Source organism: Hippopotamus amphibius, chromosome 9, assembly GCF_030028045.1.
Source record: "Hippopotamus amphibius kiboko isolate mHipAmp2 chromosome 9, mHipAmp2.hap2, whole genome shotgun sequence".
Lineage (NCBI taxonomy): Eukaryota > Metazoa > Chordata > Mammalia > Artiodactyla > Hippopotamidae > Hippopotamus > Hippopotamus amphibius.
This window is the reverse complement of record NC_080194.1, coordinates 119,800,880-119,825,687: the sequence shown is the minus strand read 5'-3', so window position 1 is coordinate 119,825,687 and position 24,808 is coordinate 119,800,880. Positions and strand designations below refer to the sequence as shown.

The following is a 24,808-nucleotide window of genomic DNA, read 5'->3' as shown; positions in this document are numbered from 1 at the left end:
GCTGAATATAAGCTCACATCTGAAACTGGGAGATACCTGATTCTTTTAATGATGGAAGTTACTCTTGTCAGTGTTGCTTGTATTGACTGTGGGGAATTGTTATATTTCTGACTAGAGGTCAGTTTTGAGTTTGGGGCATAGAAAGTAGTGGGGGATGCTATATCCTTTTTTTTTTCTAGTGGCTTCCTCAAGTACATATCTTGGAGACATATATTTATAAGTGCACAGTCACCTCCCAGGCCAAACACTGGCCTAAGAGTACAAGAATCAGGGTCAGTTCCAGAATCCATGACCTCATCCTTCCCTTCTTCTTTTGGACCAGGCTGTTCCTTTGTTTTATGACAATGTAAGTGTCTCCGCCAAGTTTCCATATGTTCAAGAAAGGTGTTGTCTAGGATGGGGGCTAACTCTTTGATGTTGAGTATTGTGTTTTTCTTTTTTTGTTTGTTTACAGATGTGTTTGCAGGAAATGAGTGGTATGAAAAGTGGCTGAGGGAACTGATTTTATGATAGTCTTTATAAGATTCAAAAAGGTGTTGGTCTCGAGGATGGAAGATGCCTTAGAGGACTGGGGCGGGGAGGGTGGGGGGAACTCGAGGGGGGGGAGTCAAGGAAGGGAGGGAATACGGGGATATGTGTGTAAAAACAGATGATTGAACCTGGTGTACCCCCCCCCCAAAAAAAAAAAAAAGATATTGGAAGAAAAAAAAAAAAGGTGTTGGTGTTCTCACAAGCTATACCATCAACAGTAGCAATGATGAGGCTTCTCATGGGAGCTTTTGAAAATCAAATCATTGAGGGTTTGCTAGAAGGAAAGTTATGCAATGAAGCTATTTAAATCTTAATAATGAAGGTGCATGGAACTTAACTTGCACCTATGGGCTATTGAAGCCTTTGGTATCCTGTTTACATAAAAAATATGTTTACTACTGACAAAATCTTTAGTGTATACAAATGTACATATAGATATTTGAATGACTAAATATTTTGCCTTAAGAGGGTACAAATGATGCCACATTTTAAATTTTTCAACTAAATTAAATTTAATTTAGGCTAAGTTCATTGATGTATCATCTTAAATATTGAAATATAATTACCTCAAATATTGAAATCAAAATTGCTTTCATTCCTCAGCTAAGTATTTTTGATTACATGTTATAGATTCCCACGGTATGAGACTTTGAATAGATTGCATAGATCAATTTTGTTCTTATTTCTGTTTGAGATGGAAATTTCAAAATACAGTTTGAAGCATTCCTCACCCTTAGCTTATTTCAATTTATAGTTATTATAAGGATTAATTATATTTAAGCATATGATAACATTTTTAAAACTCCTAAAAATTTTGTGCCTTCCAAATATCCATTAATTTGTTTTGCCAGTGTTTAAGCAATAGTGTTTTAAAGTTTATAATATTTTGATAGCCTATATATCTTATTTTGATAGCCTATACATCTTATTTTGATAACCACCTAAAGTGGTTTCCCATCTTATAGATGGGAAGGGCTGTCAGGCATTTTGCCCTTATGTGATCAACTCACACATTAGATTTTCCTCTCTCTACAGTTCAAGGCTTTTCTTCAGAAAGAGAGTTTGAAGATTATGTTAAGCAAGAGGATAATTCTAAAAAAGTGATGGTTGCTTTTGTTTTTGACCATGAGTTCAAAAATAGCCACGATCCCCTGCCACTTAAGGTAAGAAAATTTTACGGAGAAACCTCAAAATTGTAATTCCAGCTTCCAGAGATTTAATGAAGTATAGGTATTATTATTCCATTTTATAAGTTGATTATAAAGATAATCCAAGATTATAGTGCTTTTACATGCTAGAACAAATCTAAGTAACTTCAGTATCTGTGCATTTATTGAGCTAGTGCTTTTCGCTGATGGGAAGAGAATTCACCACCTACCAGAGCTTCTATTTATAAATCAGAATCATAGGAAACATTGGCACTTAAGGATATTACCTTTGCTACAGTATCTGATATGGCAGCTGTCTCTAGCTGCACATGATGGTGAAGTAAATAGACATTTTTTAGGTCAGAAGATCTGATGTGTTAAAACAGATACATCTCATTAGCATGGAACAAAACACAAAAACTTTCCTCTTCCTTTTGAATGAATTTTATCATTTCTCTCCTAAATTTAAATCTAGATAACAATGTGAAGGCTTAGCCAGTCTGAATCAGAATTAAGACATATGCAGACACTGAAGAAGAACCTAGAAGGATATGCCAGGGCAGTGCTTTAAACTTGGTGTCTCTGATGCTGAGGGAAATAACCAAAGTATGGTATAGATAAATACATGGAACCAAAATTCTGCACGTAAGATACAGATGGTTGTCAGTGGAAAGAAAAAGTCAGGAAGACCACTGGGTGGTAAGCAGGGTTGTAGGTGACTTTTCATCCCTTCCCATCACTCCCTCACTCCTTACGTATATGTCAACTTCCCTCATGTTACTGGCTCAGTGTACATAGAGCCTGTCAGAATGTTTTGACCAGGTTCAAACTTCACCTCTTTTGCCTTGTATAATCTCCCTTACTTGGCCCCCTCACTTGGCTTACTCTTGCTTACGCTTAAGATTGCTAATGTGACTTGCAGCATCTACTTGGGTGAGCATCAGTCTGCCTCAAAATCACATATTCTCCGTTGTGCTTTAACTTCCTTTCATTTCTCATTCTTACTTATAGTCTTTGTTTATAGATACTGTTTGTTCTTATTGTAGGTAAAATATCATCTGCGTTTTAGTCATTTTCAGAGGAACAAGTATGTGGGGTTTTATCGACCCAGAAGCTGGGAAACAGGTGCTCTCTTTCCAGCTTTTCCTTCTATGGGACCCAGAAACGAACATTTTGCAAATGGGGGGAGTCCTGGTGAGCAGATCGTTAACCATACGTAATTTTAATATCCTAGTAATAAAGTAAGACCCATCACATAGTTACACTTACATTTCTTCAAACTTGTGATGAAAACTGTTTATTTTTTATTTACTGTGCTTTTTTCCTTTAACATTTTCAGTGTCCAAAAACCTATATAAAAAATTCTATACATTGGAACAGTGTATTTTTATCCTTACCTCATTATTATTATTGTTTATCCTTATATATTCATGTAGATTTGCTTGTGGAATTTTGACTTTAATGACTTAATGTACACATCCAGGTACTGACATTGATTAACTATGTTATAATTAAAGTTGGGTTGATGAACAATTCTTAATATAGCTATAGTAATTTAAAATTTATTATACAAGCTACCATTTAAAAGTCTTTGCGTGGAGCATTGCTTTTACCAACAATAATGCAGATTTACCTTGAGGAAATTATTCAACAAGAGAAACAAGCTCTGACCGATTTAGCATAATTCTTAAAAATTTCAAATAACCCACATTTTAAATGGGATAAACGAATAACAGAAGTATAAGATATAATTTAACAGAACATTATGTAGTCATTAAAATAGCTGTTATTAAATCTTCTGCAAAAGTAGAGTTCAGAACTGTATTATAAGATCATAGCTATGTAAACTGCATATATTCATCAGCACAAAACTGGGATGCATAGATACCCAAATATGAAAATATTTGCTATGTTGGAATTGTGGGATTTTGATGCATGTTTTATTATTTTATTTTAAAATTTTCAAACATTATTTTTCCAGTCATAAAATTTAAAAAGGGAATCTTATGTCTTTTCCAGCTTGTGTTACTGCATAATGAACTTAGCCTGGGGTATTACTTTATAAAGGTTAGACTGGTGAAAAACTTAGAAAGCTGGATGATGCTAAGAGTTACCAGAGACATGAGTGCATAGAAACCTAAATACACTGAGAGAGGGAGGTTGCATAAGCTTAGCCAGCCATTCTGGGGAGCAGTCTGGTACCGGTGGCTATCTTAGCCAATTTGAGCTGCTGTAACAAAACATCACAGACAGCATAGCTTGTAAACAACATAAATTTATTTCTCACAGTTCTGGAGCCTATAAAGTCCAAAATCAAGGCATCAGCATGGTCATGTTTTATGAGGGCCCTCTTCCTGGTTCATATCCTGTGCCTGTTTACTGTGTCGGATCTTTCTGGAGCCTCTTCTACAAGGGCTTTTACAGTCCATTTATGAAGGCTCCACTCTCATGACGTAAATACTTCCCAAAGGCTTCACTTACTGATACCATCACCTCTGACATTAGGGTTTCAGCATACAGCTGGCTCTCTGTATCTGCTGGTTTTGCATCTGTAGATTCAACCAGGATACAGAGGGCCAACTGTATTCATTGTACTATGCCATTTTATATGAGGCACTCGAGCATCCATAGATTTTAGTATCTGTAGGGATTCCAGGAACCAATCCCCCACAGATACCAAGGGTCAACTGTATGAATGTATTCGGGGTGGACACAAACTTTCAAACCATAGCAGTAGCCAATTAGGAATATGCTCCAGGATAGAAACCTTACAAAACTCTTTTATGGATCCATAAGAATGTCCCTGGCAATGTTTGTGGCGTCAAGGAGTAGGAGGCAATCAGAACAACTAACTAGAAAGAATGAACTAGATGTGTGCATAGCAGCATCTAAACATCATAGAATTAAGTGAATAAAGTTTATAACACAATTTCATTTACATAAAATGTATACAAGCAAAATACCAATGCAAATTTTAGAAGAACACATAGAAACATAAAGATACCCATCAAACACATCAAGAATGTTGCCATGGGAAGGAGAAAGGGGCAAGGGAAATAAGAAAGTAGAGAATAGATAAATAAAGTGGGTTAAGGGGCATGAACCAATCAGTGCGTTATGAACTGAGGAATATGATTAGTTCAACTCTCTGCACTAGAAGCTAAAAATGCGTGTGTATGTGTGTACAAACAACTACTGCATGATATAAAATACAAATGAAACATATCAATAGTACCTTATCCCTATTTTTGTTGTTGAATTACCTACGTCTCCCTAAACTCTTATCCTTAGTATAACCTTAATTTACACAGTACTCCTAAAAAAGAAAGACAGTTATTTAAATATCTGTTTTTACCCTAAGTTCTTTTTTTTCCTCCCATGATAATAACTAAAGTTTTTGAGTGCTTACTCTGATTCCACAGGACTCTGAGATAGGTTTGATTATATCAATTTTGCTGGTAAAATACCGAAGGCTCAGAGAGATTACAAAAACTGGGCTAAGAGTTAAATTACTCATAAGCATAGGAGTTGGGAATTAAACAAATGCAGTCTGTGTTCAGAGTCTGTGCCCTGTACTTTCCTCAATATATTACCAAGAATAGTACAAAACATTTAATTTATGTATAAATGATCCTCTATGCCATCACTGAAAACATTCATGCTATCCTCCAGTCATGTGGAACTTTGGGGCAATAAAAAATCTTAAATTGAGGTCTTATCAGTACTTCTCCTCCAAAGAATATTGGGTCAGACTCTAGGCTTCCACGGATAGCTGCATGGGGCATTGATGCTCAGAAGTTGACCTTGCTCCAGTGAAACCAAATATTCTTTAAGGTCCTGCTCCTCTGGTGAAGGTCGGGTGTATTTTTGTTTTTTTTTTTTTAATTTTCAAATCATTGTAGACGAGCATTTTTGTAAAATACATTGAAAATGAATTACTAAAGAATTTTGATTGATGTTAGGATGTAGAAGGATGTGGTGGCAATAACAACAAAAATGAATAAAATACAAGTCATATTCCATGGTGCTATTTAGGAATTTTGGTTGGAGGGAAGCTTTGATGAATTGAATTCCGGAGAGGTACAGGCCCTTCACAGGTAAGCAGAGAGCTGCTGCAGCTTTCATACCTGCAGACAAGTACCAGATCTGGGTGTGAGTGGGACAATCATAGATAGAGATGCTTTGTAGAGATAGGAGAAAGCAGCTGTACATTTCACAATACTGTGGATTGGCAGGATGTGTTTCAGTTTGACAATTTTCTCTCTCCTAACCCTTGGGTTTTTGCTCAGTTGCCAGCAGAGGAGGTGAACTAGAAGGCAGAGAGTTTGTGTAGTCTCATAGTGTTTTATTGTGGGAGCCTGATGGACTTGAATCCCAAGGTAAAACAAAACTCTCTGAAACTACAGCCCAGTTTTGTCCTACCTCAGAGCCTAATAAAACAATATACACCTATGCATTATCAATGGCACAGTAGAAATTGGGCTGAGGAGTAAAGGGTGACATTTGAAAGCAGAAGTGAACTTAATTTAATTAAAGCTGAAGCCCAGGTTCAGCTCAGCTAAACTCTTATGGAAACTGAATGGTCATCTTCCCTCTAGCTATGTGACAGAGCTAGCATCTTTAAGAAAAGAAAACAAAACAAAAATTATACTTTAGTGTCCACTGTTCCTTTAATCACAATGTCGGGCATAAAATCCAAAATTTTATACAAAGAAGCAGGAAATGACATAATCAAAAGACAAAAGAGTCAATATGAATAGGTGGACAGATTAGCCAGATATTAGAATTAGCAGACAAGGACTTTAAAACAATTTTAAGAGTATTTTGAGGAGTTTCCAAGAAAAAAAATGGACAGAATGCAAGAAGAGGTTAGGAATTTTAGGGGATAAGCACAAATGCTAAAACTAAAAAAATGGAAGTTGTAGAACAGAAATACAATATTTGAAATAAATTCTTTGGATGAGATTAACAGCATAGAGAAGTTGACAAAATAGTCAATAAATTTGAAGATACACAATATACTTTATCCAGACTAAAGCAAAGAAAGGAAAAGATTGATGCTATTCAGTCATGTGAAGAAATGAAATATTAATACATTTTCCAACATGGATGAACCTTGAAAACATTATGCTAAGTCAAAGAAGCCAAATACAAATGGTCACATATTGCATGATTCCATTTATATGAAATATTCAGAATAGATAAATCAATAAAGACAGAAAGCAGATTGGTGGTTGCCAGGGATTGAGGGGAGGAGGGAATGGGTAGTAACTGTTTAATGGGTACGGGATTTCCTTTTGGGGTGATGTAAATGTTTTAGAACTAGGCAGAGGTGGTGATTGTACAACACTGTAAAAGTACTGAATGCCACAGAATTGTACACTTTAAATTTGTTAATTTCGTGTTGTCAGAATTTTACCTAAATCAGAAAAAAAAAAAAAAAGAACAAAACATACTGACCTGTGAGACAATATTAAATATTACATATTTGGACCTGGAGGTACCATATAAAAAGGAGAAAGAAAAGGAGCACAAAGTATATTTAGAAGACTGTTGCATATTTTTCAAAATTGATTAAAATTGTAAATGTATATATTAAAAGGCTCAGCAAATCCCTATCGGGATAAATATAAAGAAAACTATGTTCATACACTTAGAGTCAAAGTGCAGAAAATCAAAGATAAAGAGAAAATTCAAATAGTGGCTTGTCAAAAAAAAGGCATAGTACATAGAGTTGATTTTCATTATTTACAGTAGTTAAGTTCTATAAAGTTGCTGAGAACACTGAATTAGCAGATACTGAATCATTGTTCCTGGGGGAAATACAGGGTTAGGGTTTTGCAAGTCTCTAATCACATCATTTTTGTCAACTGATCAATACATGATCCAATTTTATGTGTGTTTGTGTTTCAAAACATTTAATTTAACATCTGTTGTTGATTCACATCACTGAACTCAAAGCCAGTAGCACTATAACTTCTGCCTGAACAAAGACATCTATCTAACACATGTATTTTATCCACCAGGAACATCACAGACTTCTTGCACTTAGGAATCAAGACAACATTTCAGCACTATACTTGGGGCCACTTTATGTGGTGAATTCACCAACCAAAAGCACAGGCAAGGGAAACAAAAGCAAAAATAAACAAATGGGATTACATCAAACTCAAAAGCTTCTGCACTGCAAAGGAAATCACCAATGAAACAAAACACAAACTATCAAATGAGAAAAGATACTTGCAAAGATATATCTGATAAGGCATTAATATCCAAAATATGTAAAGACCTCATACAACTCAACAGTACAAAAACAAACAATCCAATTTAAAAATTGGGCAGAGGATCTGAATTGACATTTCTCCAAAGAAGACATACAGATGGCAGCAGGCACATGAAAAGATGTTCAATGTAGCTAATTATTATGGCAAAGCAAATCAGAACCACAGTGAGATATAATTTCATTCCCATTAGAATGGCTATTATCAAGAAGGCAAGAAATGACAGGTGTTGGAGAGCATGGGAGAAAAGGGAACTCTCATACATTGTTGGTGGGACTGTAAATTAGTGCAGCCACTATGGAAAACAGCTGAAGTGAGAGAGTAGCACTGACATATATACACTACCAAATGTAAAATGGATAGCTAGTGGGAAGCTGCTGCATAACACAGGGAGATCAACTCGATTATGGGTGATGACTTAGAGGGGTGGGATAGGAAGTATGGGAAGGAGTCACGGGAGGGAGGGGATATGGGGACATATGTATAAATACAGCTGATTCACTTTGGTGTACAGCAGAAACTGACACAACAGTGTAAAGCAACTATACTCCAATAAAGAGCTTAAAAAATGGGGGAAAAAAAGTACATATACAGAGAACAGATTAGTGGCTACCAAAGATGAAGGGGGTTAAAGGGGGTCAATTGTATGATGATAGATGGAAACTAAACTTTTGGTGGTGAGCACACTGTAGTGTATACAGGAGTCAAAATATAATGTTGCACACAGAAACTTATATAATGTTATAAACCAGTGTTACCTCAAGAAAAAAAAAATAAGTGAAAGTAAAAGGATGGCAGGACTTTCCTGGTTGCCCAGTGGTTAAGACTCCACCCTCTCAGTGCAGGTGGCCCAGGTCTGATCCCTGGTCAGGGAACTAGAGCCTGCATACTGCAACTAAAAGAGCCCTCATGCCACAACTGACAAGATCCTGCACACCACAGGGAAGATTCTGTGCACCTCAACAAAGATCCCGTGTGCTGCAACTAAGACCCAGTGCAACCAAATAAATAGATAAAAAAATATTTTTAATTGACTATTAAAAAAAAGAAAGTAAAAGGATGGTAAATATATACCACATGATTATAAGAAAGATAGCATGGGCATATTAATATCACAAAACATAGATGTCAACACAAGGAATATGATCAGATATAAAGAGGAAATTAGTTCTAAATATTAAAAATGTCAATTGATCAAAAGATGAAAATCGTGTGTATATATACATACACACACGTATGCACCTAGTAAGTAACAGAGTCAAAATATATGCAGCAAAAATTGATAGAATTGAATGAAAAACTAGGAAAATACATAATAATAGCTGGAGATTTGAACACTCAGTAATTAACACAAGTATACAGAAAATCGGTAAAGAGAGAGTTTGAAACACTCTGTAATTCAAATTGACCTATGATGTTATGTGTATACACTACACCTAGTCACTGTAAAAAATATATATTCCTTTTTTAGTGCTCACAGACACAGCACATTCATAAGACCGTAAGTGGGGACATGAAGCAGATTTCAATAAATTAAAATGATTGGTATCATACGGAGTATGTTATCGGACCACAATGGAGTTAAATTAAAAATTATAATAAAAAGTTATACAGAAAACCCCCGGCTTCACAGTGCCAAACCTAAGACTGAGATTTGTCAGTACATTAGAGAGTGTCCTTTCCCTTATCCACCAATGCCACACTAACAAGAGTGAGATGAAAATTGCAGTGGGATAAAGCTACAGGAGCTACAAGAGACAGGTTTTCTCTGTGGAGCAACGTAAAGTGAAGACCTAAAGCCAAGAGAGGAGCAGAATTGGCAAACCCTCTGGCAAATTAGCCCAAACTCTGATCATTAAGTATCACTAGAATTTGAAGCCTGGAGCAGTGCACTGAGGATTACTCGGAGAACAACAAGCTTCAAACTACTAGATTAACAGAAACTCCTACACTACAGGACAGGACAGGCATAAGGAAATGTATGTTCATCACTAAATGAAAAAAAAAAAAGTTTACTTCTGTATCTACTATGTTTTACCATATGTCTCACTTTCAACAAAAAAAATTATGAGACATAAAAAAGGCAAGAAAAAACAATCTGAGAAACTAAAGCTATAATCAGATCCAGGCTCAGATATGACATTGAATTTGGAACTCTCAGATAGGGTATTTAAAATAACTTTGGTTAATATATTAAAAATCTCTCACAGAGAAGGTCAATAACATGCAAGTACAGATGGGAAATTTCAGCAGAGAGATGGAAACTATTAGAATCCAAAAGAAAGCCTAGAAAAGAAAAAAAGTAACAAAGATGGACAATGGCTCATCTGTGGACTCAAAATGGCCTAGGGACAAATTGGTGATGGTGACGATGGTGATAGGACAGCACATCGAAGAGCTTTGAGACAATGTCAAGTGGTTGAAGACTTCTGCTTCTGGGAAGACAGCATAGAGTTAGTTTTCCCTTTTCCTATCACTAAGTCCAATGTAAACCCTGGAAATTATATATAAAACAATCATAGGAAGACTATAAAAAATGGAGAGAAGAAGCCAGACCAGCTGGTACCTCTAGACCCAAGTATTTTTATCACGGTTGTTTTAAAATCAGAGGTGTTATAATCATCTGGCAAAGATTTTAAAACAACCGTGATAAAAATACTTCGATGAGCAATTATGAACATTCTTGAAAAAAAATGAAAAAACAAAAAAAAATAGAAATTCTTAGCAGAGAAATAGAAGATATAAAGAAGAATCAAATGGAAATATTAGAACTGAAAAATATAATAACTGAAATAAAAAGCTCAATGGGTGGGGCCAAAAACATAATGTTCTTAAGACATTGCCATGTAGGCAATAGGATGAACAAATAGACCAATAGAAAGAGTGAGGTACCGGGAGATAGAGTCATACACATAATCACTTGGTTTTACATGAAAGTGCCAATGTAACTCACTGGGGAAAGGAAATCTTTTGAATAACTTGTGATGGGATAACTTGGTGTCCATATGGAAAGAATGAATCTTGATCAATAACTCATGGCTAAACAAAATTCAAAATGATCATCAACCTAAATGTAACAGCCAAAGTTGTAAAGTTCTACAACAAAATTTATGGGAATATCTCCATAACTTTGGGGTAGGCAATGATTTATTAGGACACAAAAAGTATTTGCTATAAGATTTAGAATTGACTAATTAAACTTTATTAAAATTACTCACATGAATGACATGATTAAAATTTAAAAGGCAAGATTCAGAGGGGAGAAAATATGACGTAAGATTCACATTCAAAATCTATAAAGGAAACAATTTGCAAGGCACAGATAGAGACACAGATGTAGAGAACAAACATATGGACACCAAGGGAGGGAAGTGGGGGCGGGTTGATGGGATGAAATGGGGGATTGGGATTGCCATATATACATTACTAATAAGAAAAAATTATCAAATTGTACACTTTAAATATATGCAGTTTATTGTATGTCAATTATATCTCAATAAAAGTCCTTAAAATCTCTAAAGGACTTGTATAGATTAACAGAAAAATCAGTTTTTAGATGTCATGGCAATGCCAAATTTCTATAAAAGTTTTCATTTCTACATAATTTCTGTACTAAACTTATATACCAGTAAGAAACTATTTGCATACTGTCACAGATCCAAGGACCGCACCAAGTAGCACTGCCTTAGTGGACATCAGCTCATGTAACTCACTCAGTATGAGCTTCATTTAAGTTTTCAAATATCAAGCATACTGAACCAAAGTCTTTACTTTTCCAACAATTAATTCAATTCTAATTCAGTTGAAATTGCAGAAAGCAGCTCTATAATTTCATGCAATATTTTCCTTCTGGGAAGCTGAAAATTAGGATCCATTTAAACCACATTTTTTATGTATTTGGGGAAATGATGATAGCTGCAGTGACATTCAGAGTATGAGAAGGGCCTCATTACAACAATGAACTTTGTTGTTTGTCTTTGACACGCTGTAATTACATATTTCTTTGTTCAGCTCAGCTATTTCTTGTTCTGTTATACTTAGCAATCTTTGTTTTTCTCATTTAGGTTACATCACTGAAGGGTTCCTGGTTATGCAACATGCCTTGGATAAGGCCATCATGAAATATCATGACAGCATTGCTGCACAAAACCTATTCAAACATGTCACCGTTTTTGTCCAGAGATTTCCATATCCAATATATGATCATGATTACTTCTTTATACTTTTGGATATTTTTACCCCTTTAGTAATCTTATTTATCTTTGCTATGAATCATCTTACCCTCATTCAATCTATTGTGTGGGAAAAGGAAAATCGATTGAAGGTAACTCCGTTTTTCTTGTGGTAGATAGAGCTCCTGTAGAAAAAGGCAGCCTCTTCAATAAGTGGTGCTGGGAAAACTGGATAGCTACATGTAAAAGAATGAAATTAGAACACTTCCTAACACCATACACAAAAATAAACTCAAAATGGATTGAAGACCTACATGTAAGGCCAGACACTATAAAACTCTTAGAGGAAAACATAGAAAGAACACTCTAGGACATAAATCATAGCAAGATTCTTTTTGATCCACCTCCTAGAGTAATGGAAATAAAAACAAAAATAAACAAATGAGACCTAGTGAAACTTAAAAGCTTTTGCATAGCAAAGGAAACCATAAATAAGATTAAAAGACAACACTCAGAATGGGAGGAAATATTTGCAAATGAAGCAACTGAGAAAGGATTAATCTCCAAAATATACAAGCAGCTCATGCAGCTCAATATCAAAAACAAAAAACAAACAAAAAAAAAACCCAAATAACCCTATCCAAAAACAGGCAGAAGACCTAAATAGACATTTCTCCAAAGAAAACATACAGATGGCCAACAAACACATGAAAAGATGCTCAACATCAGTAATCATTCCAGAAATGTAAATCAAAATCATGGTGAGGTATCACCTCCCACCAGTCAGAATGGCCATCATCAAAAAATCTAGGAACAATAAATGCTGGAGAGGGTGTGGAGAAAAGGGAACCCTTCCACACTGTTGGTGGGAATGTAAATTGATATAGCCACTGTGGAAAACAGTATGGAGGTTCCTTAAAAAGCTAAAAATAGAACTACCACATGACCCAACAATCCCACTACTGGCTATATACCTTGAGAAAATCATAATTCAAAGAGACACATGGCTCATTTTTTATTAGGATTGGTTTTTTTCTTATTGTTGAATTTTGAGTTCTTTGTATGTTTTGTGTAACAGTCATGACCAGATATGGCATTTGCAAATATTTTCTCCCAGTCTTTGGCTTTTCATTCTCTCAACATTACCTTTTGCAGAAGTTTTTAATTTTAATGAAATCCTGTTTATCAGTGATTTATTTCATGGATCTTGACTTTGGTGTTGTATCTAAAAAGTCATCACCATACCCAAGGTCATCTAGATTTTCTCCTATGTTATATTCTAGGAATTTTATAGTTTTGCATCTAAGGGTTTTATATCTTTAGCTTTACAGTTAGGTCTATGATACCTTTTGAAATATTTTTGGTGTATTATTAAGGACCCCAAATCATTTTTTTTCTTTTTGTATATAGATATGCAATTGTCTCACACCATTTGTTGAAAAGACTATTTTTTTCCTATTGCATTTTCTTGGCACCTTTGTAGAAAATCCATTGACTATAAAGAGTAAGGATTTATTTCTGGTCTTACAATTATGTTCCATTGCTCTATATGTCTATACTTATGCCAGTAGCACAATGTTTTGAATGCTCTACCTTTTAAGGGTTTTGTTGTTGTTGTCTTGAAAACCAAATAGTCATTTATATAGAGATGTATTTATGAACTCTGTTTTGTCCCTTCGATCTCTCTGTCCTTGTGACAAAACCACACTGTCTGGATTATTGTAGCTTTGTAGTTAAGTTTTGAAATTAGGTAGTGTAAGTTCTCCAACTTGTTCTTTTTCAAGATTGCTTTCATTACTCTGCATCCTTTGAAATTCCATATAAAATTTAGGATTGCTTGTCAATATATAGTAAATAGCCAACAGAGATTTTTTAAGGGATTTGATTCAATTTGAGGATTATTGCCATCTTAACAATATTAAGTCTCTTACCCATGAAAATGGGGTGTCTTTCCTACACTCAGATTTCCTTTCATTTCTTTCAACAATGTTTTGTAGCTTTCACAGAATTGAATATGGATATATCAATAATATTAAATAAATAATATTCAAATAATATTAAATAAATAATATTCAATAATATTCAAAATAACCTCTGAAGACAGTGCCATTTATTTGAATCTTCTTATTGGTTTTCTACATTATATTATTAGCTAAATTCTTTTGATATTCTTTTGTTAAAACTTGAGATACCGCATATGTCTATAAAGAATATAGTTTATAAAGGTTACACTAAAACTCTAAGGTTTTTCTTCCCCTTACTTTTAATCCTGGTGTTTGGTTCTAACCTTTGTAACTTAATTAAAATATATTTATATTCCTTTAATACCTTCTGGAAAAGGACATAATAAAAAGAAAGGGTGTATTAATCTAAGTAATTTACAATTTTAAGTGTTTTTCATGTCTGAACAATATCAGGTAAGTTATTGGTGAAATTATCTCTGGGCTTATAAGAATCACAGCACTGCCACTCACTAGCTGAATAATTTTAAACAAGTCACTTACTATTCTGAGTCTTAATTTCCTCCTTCATAAATTGGGCATGACAATGCTTATTATTTAACCCATTTTGGTTGTGGTGGAAGTTAAATTAGATATTTGTGAATGAATTTTGTATAATTATACTGTTTTATATGATATTTGGTTTGTGTTAACTCTCCCACAGGAGTACCAGCTCATGGTAGGACTCAGTAATTGGATGCTGTGGGCTGCCTATTTCTTCACATTTCTCTCTTTGTATTCAGTTATCATCTTTTTGATGTGCCTAGTTTTCTTTGCCAAGGCAAGTGTCTATGTCATTGTAGCATTGCTACAGCTAAACTTTGAGAGGGAAAACAGAAGCATGGTGTGGGCCTAATGGATTCAAGTTGCTAGGGAATAAAAATGTGCATTTTGTTGACTCCACTATGGAAACTCAGGGGCTGTTTAGTTTCTCAGCAAATTAAACTTTAAAACTAGATGTGTGGAACTTCTGTAGTTAATAAATTGTCTACTCTTTATCTCCTTAAGTTTAATTAGGACTATTAAAATATTTTTAAATGTTTCATTTCTCCTTTGTTTTGCTGTGACACCACTTAAGAGTATGACTAAACAGATTTCCTGATTGCTTTGTTAGATTGAACCTGTGCCAGTCATCCAATACAGTGATCCATCTCTTGTCTTCGTCTTTTTGCTGTGTTTTGCCATCGCCACAATATTCTTCAGCTTTATGGTTAGCACATTCTTCAATAAAGGTGAGTCTAAAACTCCTCCTGGGAAAGATTTTCAGTAACTGAATGAAAATTGTATTGGGAAGTTCCTTCTGAGCTTTAGTTGCCACCTCCTCTATTGTCTCTGTTTACTTTCTAACTGAAAAGACAAATATATGCACATGAAATGATTTGAAAGGGGAATGGAAGAGAGCAGTGAAAATTAGTATAGCATAGTATACATGTGAAAAAATACCAAAACTAAAATAATATCATATTTAGGTGTTCTTTCTAACCTTAATTGCTAACTCATGCATGGCGTCTGTTTATCTATCAGGAAGAGATGAGAATGAGACACCTTCTGAATATTCTATAGGAGGGACTAAAGCTTGACAGTATCTGACAACGATACTGGAGTAGGTGAAGATGAAGAAAACAAAATTGCTTGACTGAAAGAAAGGGGACTTGAACTTAATTAATTGATCCCTATTGTGTGCCTGCTATTTAAAATATAGTGCCTAGCCCCAAAGAGCTGACGTTGACCCTGGGGACACGTCATGTCTGCAAAACATGACTTGACAGGATGTGCAGAGAGCAATGAAAATTAATGGAGCATAGTGTACACATTTTAAAAAAGGATTAAAATAATCCAACTTCAGGTTGAGATTGAGAAAATCTAAGAATGCTTCCTGTAGAGGTTCATTTTTAAGCATTTTTAAAGGACTGGAAGATTGGAATAGGAAGTCAAGTCAATGGACACAAGGATTCATTCATTCATTTATTCATTCATTTAATATTTCTGCTGGCACAGTATCTCATGCTGGTACAATATCTAATATAAAAAGGCAAATAAATTTTTTTTCCTTGCTCTTTGAGAGCTCACATTCAAATAGCAGGAATGACCAAATAAATTATTTTATTTTAATTTTTCTCAGTACGTTTTCATGGGTATTATTAACTTTTGGGTCCTCACAAGGCACAGGATCATACATACAACATATAAGCAACAAAAGAAAAAGGAAGGAAGGAAGGAAGGAGGGAAGGAAGGAAGGAAGGAAGGAAGGAAGGAAGAAAGAAAGAAAGAAAGAAAGAAGAAAGAAAGAAAGAAAGAAAGAAAGAAAGAAAGAAAGAAAGAAAGAAAGAAAGAAAGAAAGAAAGAAAGAAAGGAAGGTAGAAAGAGAAAGAAAAAACAACCCACAGAATAGAGAAAAGCAGTGTGAGTGCCAGTGTCAGGCAGAATGTGATAAGTCAAAGAGAAAAGTAAGAGGTAGGAAACAAATACCGATATTTTCTACTTCTGGCATTATAGCAGACTACGTATTCTGAACATTTTTATATGTCTTCAGGTACATATGTGTAAGAATTTCACTATGGTACAGACTTATAAATGGAATTGCTGGGTCATAGGGTTTGTGAATGTCCAACCTGACTACGTCAAACACCTTTAAAATGGTTTTATGCATTTACAGTCCCACTGGAAGAAGATGATAATTTCTATTGCTTCATATCTTTACCAAAATTTCATATTGTCAGACTTAAATTGTGCCATTTTAGAGATATAAAATGTTATAACAATTTAAATCTGCATTTTCCTAATTACTAATGAAGCTGAGTATGTGCTGTTAATATGAGTCACATGTGTTTCCTTCCCTATAAAATCTATTAATGCATTCTTTTATAATTTTTGACTTTCAGGAGTTCTTTACATAATACTGCTACACACCTTTCATTAGTTGTAAATTTGTTGCAAAACTTCTCACAATTTGGAACATTTAGTTCATTTATGGTATCTTTTAATAGTTACTAATTTTAGAGTAATAAAATTTACCAGTGTTTTATTTCATAGTTTGTTGTATTAAGTATTTCAATTAAAATTATTTCTGACTCCAAGGTCATAAAATTATTTTCCTATTTTCTACATGAGGATTTGTTGTGTGTGTGTATGTTATAATATAGCAAATTGATTTTTTCCTTAAATGCATAGCCAACAACATTAGATAAACAGTTCAGCTTTCCTTGCTAGTCTTCAGTGCATACTCTGTTATCAGTCAAGCTTCCATTCATGTGTGCATTTCTTTGGGATTTGTCTTATTTCTTTATGTTCAAAGCATATTCTCAGGGTTTTAATTAAGATACCTTCATAATAAATCTCACCTGGTAGGGCAAGACACCCAATGTATTCATTTTCTTCAAGTATGTCTTGGTTATTATCTGACATTTGCTTCTTTGTGTGTATAATTCATGAAAAACCTTGCTTGGATTATCATTTGAAATATATGAAATCTATAGATCATTTTGGGTAGCGTTAACCACTTTATAATTTTGAATCATCCTAGTCAATAACATATATGTCTCCTTTTGATTGGATCTTCTTAAATGCTTTTGCCTAAAGTTTTATATTTTTCCATGAAAGTTTGACAATTTTTCCTGGATGTTTGTATTTTTGTATTTACTAGATGTTTGTAGCTTTAAAGTTACATTTTAAACTGATTGTGATATATTTAAATTGACTTTAAATGTTGGCTTTCATCAACAATTTATTAAACTATCAAATTATTTCTAATAAATGTAGATTCCCTTAAATTATATATATAATTTTCATATATATATACATTCACACAAGGTGAAAATAAGCTAAAGTGGGTTTTTTTCTTCAATCACTTTGTCTTATTTTCTTTTATCATGTCTTAGTGCATTGGCTAGATCCTCTAATATATAGTAAAAGGAAGTAATGTGGGCATCCTTGTCTTGTTCCTGGAATTAAATGGAAAGGTTTTCTTAATAGTAGTAAATACACATAACATAAAAATTACCATTTTAGCTGTTTTAACTTATACAATGCTGCAGGATTAGTGGATAAGTACATTCTCAATGTTGTCCAACCATCACCACTATTTAATTCCAAAATATTTTTATCATCCCAAAAGAAAATCACATATCTATAAAGCAAGACTTCCATTTTCACCATCCTCTCAGCCCCCAGCAACCACTAATCTGCTTTGCATTTTTTAAATTTGCCTATTTGGATATTTCCAATAAATGTAATCATACTATATGTGCACTTTGTGTCTGACTTCTTTTACTTAGCATAATGTTTTCAAGATTCATCCATATCATAGTATGTATCAGTATTTCACTCCTTGTTATAACTGAGTAGTATTCTACTGAATGGATAGACCATGTTTTGCTCATTCAGTCATCCATTGATGGGCATTTGGAGTGTTCCACCTCATATTGTGAGTAGTGCCCCTATGAACATTTGTGTACAAGTTTTTTTTTTTGAGCAAAAGTTGCTCAAAACTTTCAACTGTTTTGAGTATAAAGCTAGGAGTGAAGTTGTTTGGTTATATAGTAATTTGATGCTTAACTTTTTTGAAGAAGAATTAAACTTTTCCACAGTTACAGCAATATTTTACCTTTCCACCAGCAATAAGTGAAAGTAACAATTTCTCCACATCCTTGCCATCCTCAATACATTCCATTTTTATTATAGCCATCCAAATGAGTATAAAGTTATATCTCATTGTGATATTGATTTACATTTATCTAATGGCTAATGAAGTTGAAAATTGGAAATGTGAGCCCTCCAATTGTGTCCTCTGTTTTGGCTTTTTAGGGTCCTATGCAGTTCCATGAGTTTTAGGATTGGCTTTTCTATCTCTGCAAAAAAAAAAAAAAAGCCATTGGGATTTTGATAGAAATTGTGATGAACCTGTAAATTGCTTGGAGAATATTTGCCATCTTAACAATATTGTCTTCTAGTTCATGAACATGGGATGTCTTTATTTATTTAGGTATTCTTTAATCCAATTAAGGAAAGTTCAGAATTTTCAGTGTACACTTCTTGAAACTCTTTGGTTTAATGACATTTGTAACTATTTGTGTGTGTGTGTTTGTGTGTGTGGGTGTGTGCATGAACAATCTTACAAATGGAATTTCTTTTTAATTTTATTTTTAGATTGTTCACTGCTAATGTACAAAAATTCAACTTCTTGTATATTAATATTGTACCCTGTGACATTGCTTAATTTGTGTATTAGTTTTTTTTGGGGGGGGTACACCAAGTTCAATCATCTGTTTTTTTTTTTTGGGGGGGGGTACACCAGGTTCAATCAACTGTTTTTATACACATATCCCCATATTCCCTCCCTTCCTTGACTCCCCCCCTCGAGTCCCCCCCACCCTCCCCGCCCCAGTGTGTATTAGTTTTAATAGATGTTTTGGTACATTCTTTAGGACTTCCAGCATTAAAGATCATATCATGTGCCCATAGAAAAAAATAGAATTAAGTTCACTTCTTCCTCTCCAATTTGGAAGACTTTTATATCTTTTTCTTGCCTATTTGCTCTAGCTAGAACTTCCAGTGCAATGTTGAATAGAAATGCTGAAAACAAGCACCGTTGTCTTGTTTCTCAGCTTAGTGGTAAAAGTTTCAGTCTTTAACCATTAAGTATAATGTTAACTGTGAGTTTTTTCTTTAATGCCCTTTATCATTTTGAGGAAGCTTCCTTCTATTCCAAGTTTACTGAGTTTTGTTTTTCATTTTTATCATGAAAGAACTTTGGGGTTGTCAGATGTTTTTTGCACAAATTGAGATGGATCATGTGTTTCTTTTAAACCTTCATTCTGTTACTATGATGTATTCCATTGATTGATTTTTGGTTTGAGGGGCTGTTTTTTTTTTTTAATTTTATATTAGAGAATAGTTGATTAACAATGTTGTGTTAGTTTCAGGTGTACAGCAGAGTGATTCAGTTATACATATACATGTATTTACTCTTTTTCAAATTCTTTACCCATTTAGTTTATTACAGAGTATTGAGCAGAGTTCCCTGCACTGTATTTTAGGTCCTTGTTGGATTGATTTTTGTTTGCTGAAACACCTTTGCCTTCCTCTTGGTCATGGTGTAGAATCCTTTCACTGTGCCACTGTTTTCAGTTTGCTAGGATTTGTTGGTAATTTTTGCAACTGTGTTTACACATTTTATTTTTTTGTGATGTCTTTCTCTGACCTTCATATCTGGGTTATTCTGGCCTCAGAGAATGAGTTATGAAGTGTTCCTTCTCCATATTTTGGAAAGTGTGAGAGAGATTGGTGTTAATTATTCTCTAAATTTTGGTAAAATTTGTCAGTCAAGCCATCTCATACTGGGCTTCAATTTATTGTAAAGTTTTTGATATTAATTCCTTGCTTGTTATAAGTCTATTCATATTTTCCACATCCTCTTGAGTCAGTTGTAATAGGCCTTTCAAAGAATTTGTCCATCGCATCCAGGTTGTGTAATTTGTTGGTGTACATAGTATTTGTTGGTATTCATAGTATTTTCTTATAATTTTTATTTCTTTCATGTCAATATAGAAGTCCTCACTTTCTGATTTTAAGAATTTGAGTTTTCACTATTTTTTCTTAGGTTGTCTGTGTAAAAGTTCATTAATTTTGTTGATCATTTCAAAGAACAAACTTTTGGTTTTCTTTATCCTTGTTGTTTTCCTGTTCTCTGTTTTTTAAATATCTACTCTAACCATTATTATTTCCTTCCATCTACATGCTTTAGATTTAGCTTGCTCCTATTCTTCCTGTTCCTTAAGATGCAAAGTTACGTTATTATTTGAGATCTTTCTTTTTTAACGTAGGTCTTTACAGCTATAAATTTCACTCAACACTGCTTTCACTCTATCCCATAAATTTTGGTATGCATTGTTTTTGTTTAATTCATCTTTAAATATTTTCTAATTTTGCTTATTTCTTCTTTGACTCATTGGTTAAGAGATTTTTGTTTAATTTCTGCACACTCATGATTTTTTAGCTGATTTTTTGCTTCATTTCATTGTGGTCAGAAAATATACTTAGTAAGATTTAAATTTTTAAAAAATTTATTGAGACTGTGTTTTCTGGGCTAACATGTCTATGTTGTAGAATATTCTATGTGCACTTACAGAGAATGTGTATTCTGCTGTTTATTAGAGAGAGAGAGAATGATCCATACTGTTTTGTTTATTTTCATTCCTCTCTAATGTCATACTGGTGCAGCCAATATGGAAAACAGTATAGAGAGTTCTTAAAAAACTAAAAACAGAGCTACCATATAATACAGCAATCCCACTCCTGGGTATATAACTGGAAAAGAATAGAATATCTGCTATAACTCGCTGAATAAGCTGTTGGGAAGGATTTTAATTATTGGTTCAATTTTTTTAATGGCTTTAGTATAGTTAGGTTTTCTAGTTTTTTAGTTTTGGTAACTTGTATTTTCTTAAATTTATATTTTTAGTTAGTTTCAACTTTATTGGTGCATTAATATCATATTAATTTAATATGGTATTCTTATGCTTTTAATATCTGTAAGTATCTGTTATGATATATCCTTTTTTATTCCTTAATGGTTATTTGTTCCTTCTTTCTATTTATTGCTCAGTTTCACAACAGATGTATTAGCATTATTAGTCTTTTCAGAGAATCATTTTTGGAGTTTGTTGATCTATGTTCGTTTTATACTTCATTAATTTCTGCTTTTATCTTTACTATTCCATTCCCTAAACTTTATTTTCACTTATTGCCATTTTTCTAACTTCTAGTAGTGAGTGTTTGGCTTATTTCTCTTAATAAGTGAATTTAAGGCTAGACATTTCCCTCTTAGTACTGATTTGACTGTATGAGAAAATTTTTGATAAGTAGGTTTTTTTCTGTTTTCCATTAAAATATTTTATCATTTTTCTCATGATTTCTTCTTTAAGTTCAGAATTATTCAGAATTGTGTGTCTTAATTTTCCCCATATTGGGTTTTTATAGATATATTTCAGCTATTGACTACAACTTAATTTCATGCCTTTGAAATTTGTTGGGGTTTACTTTATGGCATAGTTAATGTCCAGGTTTTTTTTTTAAATAAATATTACACATATCTTGAAAAAATTTATATTATGAGGTTGTTTGTCATAGTTAACAATGTATTTTCACTAAGCAAAGTTTGTTAATCATTGTTCAGTTTCCTACATCCCTAATTTTTTTTCTACTTGTTCCACCAATTACTGAGAGAGAGATGTTTAAATTTTCCATTATGATTGTAGATCTGTATGTATATACTAGAAGTTCTGTTATTTTTTGCCATATATATTTTGATGTTATATTATCAGGTGCATGTGATATACTGCCTTGTTTTCTCCAAATTGCCTCCTTTCATTCTTTTTAAAATTTTAATTGTTAAAAATAACACACATTGATTAGTGAATAAAACATAAATATTCTAGTTGGTATATAAGTATGTGGAGTGAGGTAGATAGAGAAAGCAAGAATCACTCTTCATAATGGGACAATATGTTGTACTTCAAAATATCTTATCTTTATTGAATGCTGAATTTTAACTCCTGTTGAGGTTAATTGATCTCTTAAGAGTTTTCTTTTCATTGTTTTATCAGAGTCACAGTTGTGGGACTCTTCATATTTTAAATCACATCTGGCTCTTTGACACCAACTTTGTGTTTCTCTGTTTATTCAGGTATCCTTTTTCCCAAGTACCATGAATTGAATCTCAGAGTGTCTGGAATCTCAGAGTGTCTGGAAACACGATCTAGGAATTTTCTGATTATGTCAATAGTAGTATTTACATTTACAATTTTTTATGCTGAGCAATGATAAATATGTAAAAATTCGATTAAAGCTGTAATAGTTAGTACATATAGAATGGTAAATCCAAGAAGAATTAGTTGCTAAGCTGTTTAATATCAGCCTTTTGTTCATTCAAAAAACACTTTTGAGCAATTACTAAGTGCTAAGCAATGTATAATGGCTGAGGAAGCAGTGATGAACAAAACAGATGAATTCCTATTCTAAATGTTGTTATTTTAGTTCACTCTTATGATAAAACAAAAATGTGTATTTTAGATTTTTGCAGATTGCTTAAATTGACCTTATCATTCCTTCTTATTTGCAGTATCTTTTGCTGTTTCCATTGGAGGTTTCATTTATCTTGCCACCTACTTTCCAGCTGTCAGCATCTTTTCAAACTATGCACAGATGACGCTCACCCAGAAGCTGGCTTCCTGTCTCAGCTCAAATATTGCAATGGCACTGGGAACTAAATTACTAGTCAAGGCAGAAATGGACAGTGGGTATTTACCTTATACACTTTGCTATGATATTTGAGTTCTAATATCAACTGATATTGCTAAAGTGTCCTTCAAAATTTATACTACTTTATACCACCACCTAAAGTATGTAGGTGCTTCTACATTCTCTCCATAAATTTATTTAAGTCTGTTTGGGCCTATTCCTACTCCTTTTGGAGTTGCCACCTGCTGTTTAGTTGTAAGAGAGGAAATGACATGCGTCTGCTTATAGTAACTTCCCTCTTCCTTTTTCCAACAGTGTAATATCTATACAAAAATTCCTCTAGTTTTCTGTTCTGTAGTTAGCATCCCATCCCTACTTTTCAATAATTATCTTTCTCCAAAATTGCATATTCCAGTGAATATTTAGCATGAGGAGTGGTGGAGAGAGAGGAGCTACTGTTTAACCCATACTTATGCTTAATTTTTAAGCTTATTTTCCTGATTTTTAAATATATATTCTTTTGTTGCACTAATTACTGACTGTTTGTGACAAGTAGGGTTTATTCTACATGATTACTTGCTGAGGTGTCCTAAATTCTAATGGTATAAGAAAGTACCTGACTATAGTAGGAATCTCTAAAGAATATTAACACATTTTTTTTCTTTACTCTTAAATTATGATGCAGATGGGTACCTATGTTTTGGTCTCATTTGGCACCTAAACTAAATGTCTCCTTTTATCTCTTAGAAATTGGAATTAAATGGAGTAACATCTTCTCACCAGCCAAAGTGGATAACTTTGTCTTTGCCTATATACTGGTAATGTTTTTATTTGATGCTTTCTTGTATGGCCTTGTGGCCTGGTATATAGAAGCTGTCTTTCCAGGAGAATATGGTGTGTCCAAGCCATGGAATTTTTTCCTGCTGGTGAGTTGTAGTGCTTTTATTTTTGAGAGAAGCAACAGCACTAATGAACCTGTTTTATAATTTCTATAAAAGCCATCATGAGTTAATTTTGCCCTGTCTATAATTGAATCAGTATATCATGTACAAGAGTCATTCTAATTACTCCAGCTATACTAATTCACTAGTCCTTTCCTAGTGCACTTTAAAGCCTCATATATATATATATATAAATAATCTATAGATCAGGCCTGAAAACCCAAACTACAAATTCTGAGTAATCCTTCACTCTTGCAGGTAAGTGTTTCATAAAGGATAGAACTCCAGCATAAAGAAATTAAAATTGAATGAGTCTTTGGATAACAACAAGAAAAGATATAGTTTTGTCCCATATCTGGGTACTCACCACCTGATTTGTTTCTTTGGTTATCCCAGATTTCTTAGAGTCAGAACCACAGCAAAATGGAGGGGGGTACATCTTGCTTCCCTTCTCAATCTCTTTTCTTATTATCTTTGGCTTATGTATTGCTAAGAGAA

At 33.7% G+C, this 24,808-nt stretch overlaps 1 protein-coding gene across 1 annotated transcript in view; it reads left to right on the top strand.

Moving 5' to 3' along the window:
* LOC130861024 (phospholipid-transporting ATPase ABCA3-like) overlaps positions 1 to 24,808 on the top strand; it is a 127,047-nt gene that overhangs the window by 26,131 nt on the left and 76,108 nt on the right. Inside the window, exons 5-11 of the mRNA XM_057749528.1 lie at positions 1,567 to 1,694; positions 2,726 to 2,873; positions 12,025 to 12,284; positions 14,797 to 14,913; positions 15,247 to 15,364; positions 23,251 to 23,424; positions 24,117 to 24,295. Coding sequence (XP_057605511.1) covers positions 1,567 to 1,694; positions 2,726 to 2,873; positions 12,025 to 12,284; positions 14,797 to 14,913; positions 15,247 to 15,364; positions 23,251 to 23,424; positions 24,117 to 24,295 — 1,124 coding nt within the window. The remainder of the gene's footprint in view (positions 1 to 1,566; positions 1,695 to 2,725; positions 2,874 to 12,024; positions 12,285 to 14,796; positions 14,914 to 15,246; positions 15,365 to 23,250; positions 23,425 to 24,116; positions 24,296 to 24,808) is intronic.